At 40.5% G+C, this 9,368-nt stretch overlaps 1 protein-coding gene across 1 annotated transcript; it reads left to right on the top strand.

Annotated features, from left to right (window-relative positions):
• Positions 1 to 5,003: 5,003 nt before the first annotated feature.
• Positions 5,004 to 8,871, top strand: LOC119813047 (zinc finger protein 431-like). The gene is made up of 3 exons (XM_038328178.1): positions 5,004 to 5,099; positions 8,485 to 8,611; positions 8,807 to 8,871. Exons 1-3 carry the CDS (start codon positions 5,004 to 5,006, stop codon positions 8,869 to 8,871), a joined length of 288 nt encoding a protein of 95 aa, XP_038184106.1.
• Positions 8,872 to 9,368: the final 497 nt, after the last annotated feature.

Genomic DNA, 9,368 nt, shown 5'->3' with positions numbered 1-9,368 from the left:
GGCTGAGTCCTACAAAAACCAGCTTGTTGTTGGACCCAATTTCTAGGATGAGGCCACATCAGGGGGCCAGTTTCTGGAGGAGTTATTATTTGAGTAGGTTTAGTCTGAGTGGGGAATGCTTGTACTGATCTGGAATGGGGATGTAAGAAAACTAGCAAGTACTTTTATTCTCCCCAGTTGGCCAGATCTTGGTGAAGTTAGTTTTCCCAGAGTTCTTGGTAATCTTACTCTCTCATTTGTACCCTTTCCTTCATAAGGGCTCTTTGTTTGGGATTTACTTGAGCACAAACATGGCATCTGGCTAAGATATTCCATGCTAGGCTGTCTAGTCCAGATATACTATCTAGTCTAATTCAACTCAGAACACCTGGCAGACTCCAGATGAGTTAGTTGCCTGGTGATGGTTAGTTTGTCATCAATCAACCTATTGGTTTGAGGTGTCTTTTGATTTATTTATTTATTCATTCATTTATTTATTATGTATACAATTTTCTGTCTGTGTGTATGCCTGCAGGCCAGAAGAAGGCACCAGACCTTATTACAGATGGTTGTGAGCCACCGTGTAGTTGCCGGGAATTGAACTCAGGACCTTTGGAAGAGCAGGCAATGCTCTTAACCACTGAGCCATCTCTCCAGCCCTGTCTTTTGATTTTGAAACTGGAGTCTAAGGAAGTAAGAAGTCATGGTATGTCATCAGTATATCAGTAGGCTCCACTGGTCTTAGGGAAGTTTTTTGAGTAGCCAGTTCGGAAACCCAGGGGTAGATGACAGCAATTTGTGCTGGAATCCAAATAGATATTAGGAGGGCCAAATTTTTTAATGTCCTTTTTCCCAGTGATGAGAACCTTCTTTCTCTGTAGATCATCATAGTGATTGTCTGTGTATATGGTGGAGGATTTTCCTTTTCCCTACCTGAGAGCTTGGGTCAGATCAATTCTACTCTCTGGCTTGATCCCAAATCATTTTATTTAATGGAAGTACTGCTGCTACCATTTCCTGATATGCTGCTATCATTTCCTGATAGCCTGATAGTCATGGACCCACATCAGGCAAGATGGTAGCCTAATTAATGGCAGTGGATTTATCAAATTAGAATTGGGGTCCCAGAAGTTGGGCTTACTACTGGGTCACACAGGCATGGTGTTCCTTAAAGGAGTTGTTGCTATGGGTATAAGTACCTTGACCCAGAGCTATCTTGTTTTCTTTTCATTAAACTACTTTTAGACAGGTGGGCCAATCTGTGGCTACAGGATCTAATCCTTTGGACTAGTATGCCACAGGGTATTTCTATGGCCCCAAAATTTGGGTTAAATTTTGTCTTTATCAAGGACATCCCTTTGTCTTGTGTTTTGTGGACAAAGAGATGAAAGGTTTTGAGGCATTTGGATATTCACAGCTGTTTTTAAAGCCTTAAAAAGCTTCTTGTTAAGTCTCAGTTCACATTCGGGGCTCAGTGCCCTCTTTGTACTGGTGTATAGAAGCATTGACATTTCCAGAAACTCTGGCATCTAGAGGCAGCAGTATCCAGCTTCACCTAGGAACTCTTGAACCTCTTTTCACAGTCTCTGAAGTTGATATCTGAAGGATGGCAGCAATCCTACTTTGAGGTGGGCTGCTTTTGCCCCCTTCAGTTGGTAGCCAAAATAGTTGCTTTTTTTAGCCAACATTTTGTAGTCCAAGGTGTGTAACTCTTGCAACAGTCCCTCAGTGGTCCATCCAATAATCCATTTTTTTTTTTTTCTGAAAAACCCTCTGAAGGGAGCGCAAGAATTCTGCATTTAGTGTCTTTAACTCCTGGAGTATCCTGGTCCAGGCTTGTTGCTCACTGTGACCTGAGTCTGTCTATTTAAAAGCAAATATAGGATAATTTGCCTTTGCCAATGGGAGGCTGAAGAATGCATCTTTCAGGAGAGTGTATAGCTATTTCTCTGGAAGATCAGACTCAAGTGAATTAGAGGTCCCAGGTTTCTTTATAGGTAGGAGATGCATATCCCAGGGTGACTAGCAGGGTGCCAGGATGCCTGTCTCTTCAATACAGACAGCACAGACTTCAAATTTCCCCTTTGTTTCCAGGATCATTGGGTATTGTGTATCTTTCATTTGGAGAGAGAACTTTCTACTTGGAGATATTCTTGTGACAGGTTAAGATACCAAAGTTTTGCTGGGGATCTGTAAGTCTCTCTGTGTCTTATTATCAGGGATGAAGTTGACTGTCAGTTATGCAAAATTTCTTTTGTATGCAGTCAGTTTTTGTTGTTAAATGCCTTCTGAAGTAGCTCTAGCAGTTGGGAGCTACTTATACGTTTGACTCTTCTTTAACTTTTGTAACACTGGGGCAATGAAAGGAAATTTCCTTAGTGGTTATCTTTAATCTTCCTAAAAGTACTTTATGAAATTGCTTACAGTCTCCTTGGTCAGTGATGGACATAGGGAAAACTTGTAGTGTCCAGACTAGCTGTTGCTTGGCAGCAGTTCCCTTGCCCAGCCCACAGGCAGTGCTTCTACTCAGAGAATAGTGGCTTTTACAGACCACTGTTTGAAAAAGAGACATAAATTATAAAATTAAAAGGATTAGCACAACTTTCTCTCTTTCTTAGGGCTTAGCTCAGGAGAATTTTCCTTCCCTGGGACTTCTTAGAGCAGTTTTGAAGTGGTGGGGATATTCACCCTGTGTGCATTCCACTTAGATGGCCAGGTGGTTGGGGCCTAGAGGAGAGGCTCTGCCCCTCCTCACATCCTCACAGGGAACAACTCTTCATGTGTGCAGGAGTCAAGCAACAAACCAGTGTTTCTTTTCCTAGAGTGTGACAGGTGGAGGTCTTCTCTCTCTCTCTCTCTCTCTCTCTCTCTCTCTCTCTCTCTCTCTCTCTCTCTCTCTCTCTCTCTCTCTCTCTCTGTGTGTGTGTGTGTGTGTGTGTGTGTGACCTGGAAGATCAGGATCAGGTCAGACACTGGATTCTGGATTACCAGCCATGTCTGACCTCTTACATGTGTCCAAACAGAAGGTGCCTCGACTAGACTTACCTCCAGAGAAAGGATGGAGAGGACAAAAGAGGTGTCTTTCTAATTTGTTTCCTTTTGGGGTAGAGGTTTCAGACCTCTATAAAGTGTTAGGCAATGATTGGCCAAAGGGAGTCCTGGTGTGGTGGTTTGAAAAGAAATGCCCCCCATAGACTTATGTGTCACAATGTTTGATCCATCTTAGGGGCACTCTTTGAAAGTGTGGCCTTGTTGGTGTAGGTGTGGCCTTGTTGGAGAGAGTGTGTCAATATGGAGGTGGACTTTGAGGTCTCCTATGCTCAAGCTAGGCCCAGTCTGTCTCAGTGTTCTGCTGCTGCTTGTGGATCATGATGTAGACTTTTTAGCTCCTTCTCTAGCACCGTGTCTGCCTGTGGGCCATGATAGTAATGGTCTAAACATCTGAAATGTAAGCCAGCCCAATTACATGTTTTTCTTTGTTGGTGTTACCATGGTCATGGTGATTCTTCACAGCAATAACCACTAAGGGAGACATTGGTGCCAGGGACTGGGGTAGTAATTTGGACTTTGGGTTAGGAAAGCAGAAGTAATGCTTTAAGCAGTGTTTAAATACCATACTAGTAAGAGCCTGGAAGACAGTGATGCTGAAGGTGATGTTAACTGTGGGGCCTGGCTCAAGAGGTTTCAGAGAAGAAGAATGATACCGCGTTGCCTAGAGACTGTTCTTGTGATATTTTGGTGAAGAACATGCCTGCTTTTTGCAGTTGTCCAAATTATTGGCCCAAAACTCAAATGAAGAGTTTTAGAATTATTCATTTGGCAGAGGAAATCCCAAAACAGACTAGTATAGATTCTGTCATGTCATTATTAGTCTTCCCACTTTGAAGAGTTATGTAGAAGGAAGCAGGCGGGGCTGGGTCCCGCCACCCGGCCGCCGGCTAGCTTTACACCCGAAATAATTACACGGAAACTGTATTCATTTAAATACTGCCTGGCCCATAGTTTCAGCCTCTTATTGTCTAATTCTCACATCTTCCTTTAACCCATATTTAGTAATCTGTGTAGCACCACGAGGTGTGGCTTACCAGGAGAGATCTTAACCTGCGTCCATCTCAGAGAGGAGAAGCATGGAGACTCACTATGGCGACTGCCTGAAGTGTCTCCCCACTGCCTGCTACCCCTTTTCCCACAATTCTGTTCTGTCTACTCCGCCTACCTAATTTTCTGTCTCTTAAAGGGCCAAGGCAGTTTTCTTTATTAATTAACCAATGAAAGTAACATAGACAGATAACTCTCCTCCATCAGAGTTATAAGGAAAAGGAACAAGCTGAGTAAGTAAAAATACAAAATGTACAGATTGAGGAGAACTGAGGGATCAGGAATCTGACTGGAGCTATAAGTCCTGTGTTCAAGGAATTAACAGATTAAGAAATGAAATAAAAAAATCACATCAGCTAACTTCCCAGTTTGTGAAAAGGTAATAAAGAATGGGTAAGGTTCTGGCACAATGGTGCTGCCTTTAATCACAGTACTCCAAAGGTAGAGACTGGTGGAGCTGTAAGTTCAAGACCAGCCTGGTCTACAGATCCAGTTCCAGAAAGCCAAGCATGGGCAGTGAAAACAATGACTGAAAACAGAAAAGCTGACTAAGATGTAATTGAGCAGTGGGTGCCATGGTCCAACCTCACAAACAATAGGACTTAGCAGCTTCGGCCACATGGTTCTGGCCACAAAGATAGAAGAAAGAGGTTATGGAATCTCCCTCTATTTCTAGGGAATGCTGTTGAGGTCAGGCATGTGTCAATGGTGTCCCCGAGTAGAGGTCTAAAGAGGCCATTGCATGAAGCAGTAAAGATGAAGCCTAGATCAACTTGGAGACCCAAAAATACTAAAGAAGCCAGAGTTCTGGGATACCTGCCAAGAAAAGCTGCTAGTAGGGAGTGAAACCACCCTAAAGAAAGAAGTTGTTGCAGTCAACAAAGCTGAAAATAGTTGAAGATCTGAAGAGCATTTTGGCATCAGACATGGAGGTACAGAGTTTGGAGTTTCCCCAGCTGGTTGTTAGTCTTGCTTTGGCCCAGTACTTCCTAACTATTCTCCTCTTCCTGCATTTTGGAATGGTAATGTATATCCTGAGCTATTATATTTTGGAAATATGTGATCTGCTTTTTGATTTTTACAAGGTGTTATAGTTAAAAGGTCCCATGAATTTTAGAAGAGACTTTGAGTTTGAATTTTTAAATATTTTTTGAGACTATTATAGACTATGGGGACTTTTGAAGTTGGACTGAATACATTTCTGCATTATGGTGTGGCTACAAGCCTATGGGGTCCAGGGAATGTGTTGGTTTGAATAGGTTTGACCCCCATAGACTTGGGTCTTTGACTGCTTGGTCCTTAAGGAATGGCACTAGTAGGAGGTGTAACCTTGTTGTAAGTATGTCATGGTGGAGGTAAACTGTGAAATCTGTGTGTCTCAGTCTCTTGCTGATGCCTGTGAATTAAGATAATGGAACTCTTAGCTCCTTCTCTAGCACCATATCTGCCTGCATGACACTGTGCTTCTCGCTTTGAAGATAATGAACTAAACCTCTGAAATGTAAGCCAACCTGCAATGAACTCTTTTTCTTTATAAGAGTTGCTTTGGACATGGTGCAATAAAAATCCCAACAAGGTTTCAGCTGGTGGCTCGTGTTTTTCTCTTCCAGCAGCTGCATGGCGTCCCCCCAACTCTGCCTCCTCTTCTGTTTGCTTGGTATTCCTACCTTCCCCTATTCTGTGCTGCAATAGACCCAAAGCAGCCTCTTTTTTAACCAGTGATATTCACATCCAGAGGAGAATCCCACATCACCTCCCTTTTTCTGTCTAAATAAAAAGGAAGGTTTTAACTTTAACATAGCAAGATTACATACAACAAAACAGTTATCAAGCAGAAATTATAGTTATGATATTTATATCTACTTTATCTTTTATCCTAACTAAGGAAAACTATAACTATCTATTCTTCAACTCCATCAAAGACTCTAGAAAGATATAATGTTACCTAAGTAAACAGGAAGTGCATTGTAAGCAACTTCCAAAACTCTAGAATTGACAGCGACATCTTGCTGCCTGGACAGTCACCCAAAGTTCTTCTGTAACATTGGGGCATTCATCTTCAGCCTTCAGGCTTATAATATCTGACAGACTTTTCCATGAAGCAAGAAATTTCAAAGACAGTTCTGCCTTTATTGGCAGTTTGTCAGTCACTTTCTTCTGTGTCCTGCAGAATGTCTTGCAGACTCTTTTATGAAGCAGGAACTCTGAAGGACTGTATCACCGTCTTTAGGCAACTTCAGCAGTTATTTTTCTGTGAGTTCTGCATGTCTAGTTTATATAGCATACCATCAAACAGTAAAGGTAAAAGCAGTTTCTTGCCCAAATGGCTAAACAACTCCATAAGGAGCCTCTTCAATGCCCATTATCCTCTTGGAGTAGATTGGTGCTGCAGGAGCAAATGAGTTTCATTGTCATGAAAAGTCTTAAGTTCTTAAACATTTTTAAATGCCATATTCTGTTAGTCTTTGAAAGGTTTGTAGAATACCTATATATCTGAAATATATCTCTGTACATCTAGAAAACCTAACTAACGTCACGACAAGCTTGACTATTATAGATGATCTATTAATTTGTATTTTAAAATTATACATTACATTTTTAAATGAGCTGCACAAACAATACCTTAAGCAAGAGCAGAAATACATATACATAAAACAAAATTGACCTTAAATTTGTATCAGTAGACCAAGATCCATACCAATACAAAGTATTCATCTCTATAGCATATCCCCCTTTAAATGTAAACAAACATTTATAAATAATATTTGTGAATTTGGGCATAGTTCTTTCCAAATTGCTTCTTGCTTTTTGTTGGGCAAAGTATTTTTGGGGGTGGTTTACAGAGAACTTTCAGGGTGGTCCTGGTCCATCAAATCACATTACTCTGGAAGGAATCCACAGGTTCTTATCCTCTGGAATCAAAAGCAAACCTCTTTTCTAAAGCAGCATATCCTTAGATCCAAATTTTGAAGTCAAGATACTTCTAAAATATATATGTTGATTTTAGCTTAGCAGCCTGTACAATGAAATGTCTCTCTGTACTTAGCTCATTCACAGTCAAAAAATTCAAAGAAAATACATAATATATGTAATCCAGACTCTCAGTGTATTTCCCATCTTTATGTGGCTTATTTTTCTTTACTCTTTAATCTATGACTGTCTGTACTCTGTCTCTTTATAAACTTTGTTTTATTTTTTAAAACAATTTATTTCTTTTTATAATTACACTTTTTCTTCTCTCCTAAACCTACATAGATTTATCTAACACTGTGACCCATTTAGAGGTCTTTTCCATCTGAATTTGTCTTTATAGTGTGTCTGTAATTATTTTCTGGCCAGGAGTGCTTTTAAAATGGTAAACATTGTGGTTGTAGAAGCCCTGGATGCTGGATCTGCCTCTTTCAGACTTTGAAAATGGCAGAGGTAGTTCACTGCTGGCTCTGGGACTGCTGGGTGGGAGATGTCCTCACCACTTTATTTGAGCAAAAGCTAAATCTGCCCTGCAGCTCAGTGCATGGCCTGGAAATACCTCTGTGTATGGAGTTGGGAATTTGCCACGCTCTCCTGCCTGTGCATGCCTAGCAGACCTGATCCAGCCGCTTGTTCAGGTGCTAAGTGGCAGGCATACTTTCAGCTACTTTCCTCCTAATCCTGAGCAGGCATACAAGCACTCAGACCTTAAGTGTGTGGCTTGCCACATGGGTTATCCCCAGTCGTTGGGGCACCATTTTGTAGGTGAAGCCTGCTCACTCATTCCTGGCTGCTCAGACCCTAAATAACCTCAGAGAAACTATATTAATTAAAATACTGCTTGGCCAATCACTTAAGTGTATTGCTAGCTAGCCCTTATATCTTAAATTAACCATTTCTATTAATCTGTGTATGTACATGGTGGCCTACCAGCAAGGTTCTGGCTGGCTAGCAGCTCACATCTTTCTCTTCCAGTGGCTACATGGCATCTTTCTGACTCTACCTATCCTCTCCTCTATCTGCTTGGAATTCCTGCCTTGCCCTATTCTGTTCTGCAATATCCCAAAGCAGCATTTTTAACCAATGGTATTCACAGCATACAGAGGGGAATCCCATATCAATTGTATGTATTCACCACCATATTCATATTGTCTGTCCTTTCTGAGGTTAATAATTTTGATGAATTTTTCTGTTATATACTGTTATAGTGTTATTCTGTTTGCATGGTTCTTTGTATGTATTGCTCATCATTTCTTCTGCAATGCCATATTCTATTTGGTGGTCACAGAACTGGAAGTTATCATTCTCCTTTTTTCTTTTCTTGTCATAGAATACATTGAGTACACAGAATTCTGCAAATATACTCTCAGTACAGTGTAAATTTATACTGCCATCAGTTTGATTGCTTCTGTTATGTACTTATATGGGATATTTTAGGATGCACTGACCTATGAGGATGTGCATGTGAACTTCACTCAGGAAGAGTGGGCTTTGCTGGATTCTTCACAGAAGAATCTCTACAAAGATGTGATGCTGGAAACCTACTGGAACCTCACTTCTATAGGTAAGAATGTGAGCTTTTTAATTTTGGGGGTCAAGCCATTTTTGGAGGTTGGTGCTCTTCTGTGATTTCAACTGTGGAAGAAGAAGAATCCAATGAATAAATTAGTCATTGTTCTAAAATTCACTGAAGATAGTAATTTAAATTGTGCCTAAATTTCTGCCAATATATCCTGCATTTTCTGGCACTGTATTTTAGGGTACAAATGGGAAGACCAGAATATTGAAGAACATTGTCAAAGTTCTAGAAGACATGGAAGGTAATTTTGCATGTGCAAGCTGATATATGTGTACTCTGAAGGAATGTTAATGAAAAGCAACGGTGTAAATAAACACAGCTTTGTGATGATTATTAAATTCTCACAACACCATGTACTCCAGTGTCATTTTGCTGATCATTGCAAACCATTCCTTTAAGAAACAAGACAAGGAAACAATACCATGACAGATGTCACAATTTTAATAATATCAACATGAGAGACATGTTGTTCCATTGTTCATCCACTTAGTTTCATACCAATCAAGTATTGTAAAAGATAGACAGATTGATGAGGTTTTAGTTTATAACCAAGATTTGTTACAAGCAAATTGTCCCTATTATTACTAGTGTTCCTCAAATCCTTGTCATGAGGGACTTACTATAGTTTAGTGAAAGGAGCAGTTTATGAGAGTCAAGGACCCTGTTATCATGAGAAATCCCAACCCCTAAACCACATCTGTATGAGGCATAAAAAGTTAGATCATATGAATGCAATGTGCAA

Source organism: Arvicola amphibius, chromosome 1 (genome assembly GCF_903992535.2).
Source record: "Arvicola amphibius chromosome 1, mArvAmp1.2, whole genome shotgun sequence".
In the NCBI taxonomy this organism is placed as follows: Eukaryota; Metazoa; Chordata; class Mammalia; order Rodentia; family Cricetidae; genus Arvicola; species Arvicola amphibius.
The sequence above is the reverse complement of the archived record's forward strand: the minus strand, read 5'-3'. Positions and strand labels throughout refer to the sequence as shown.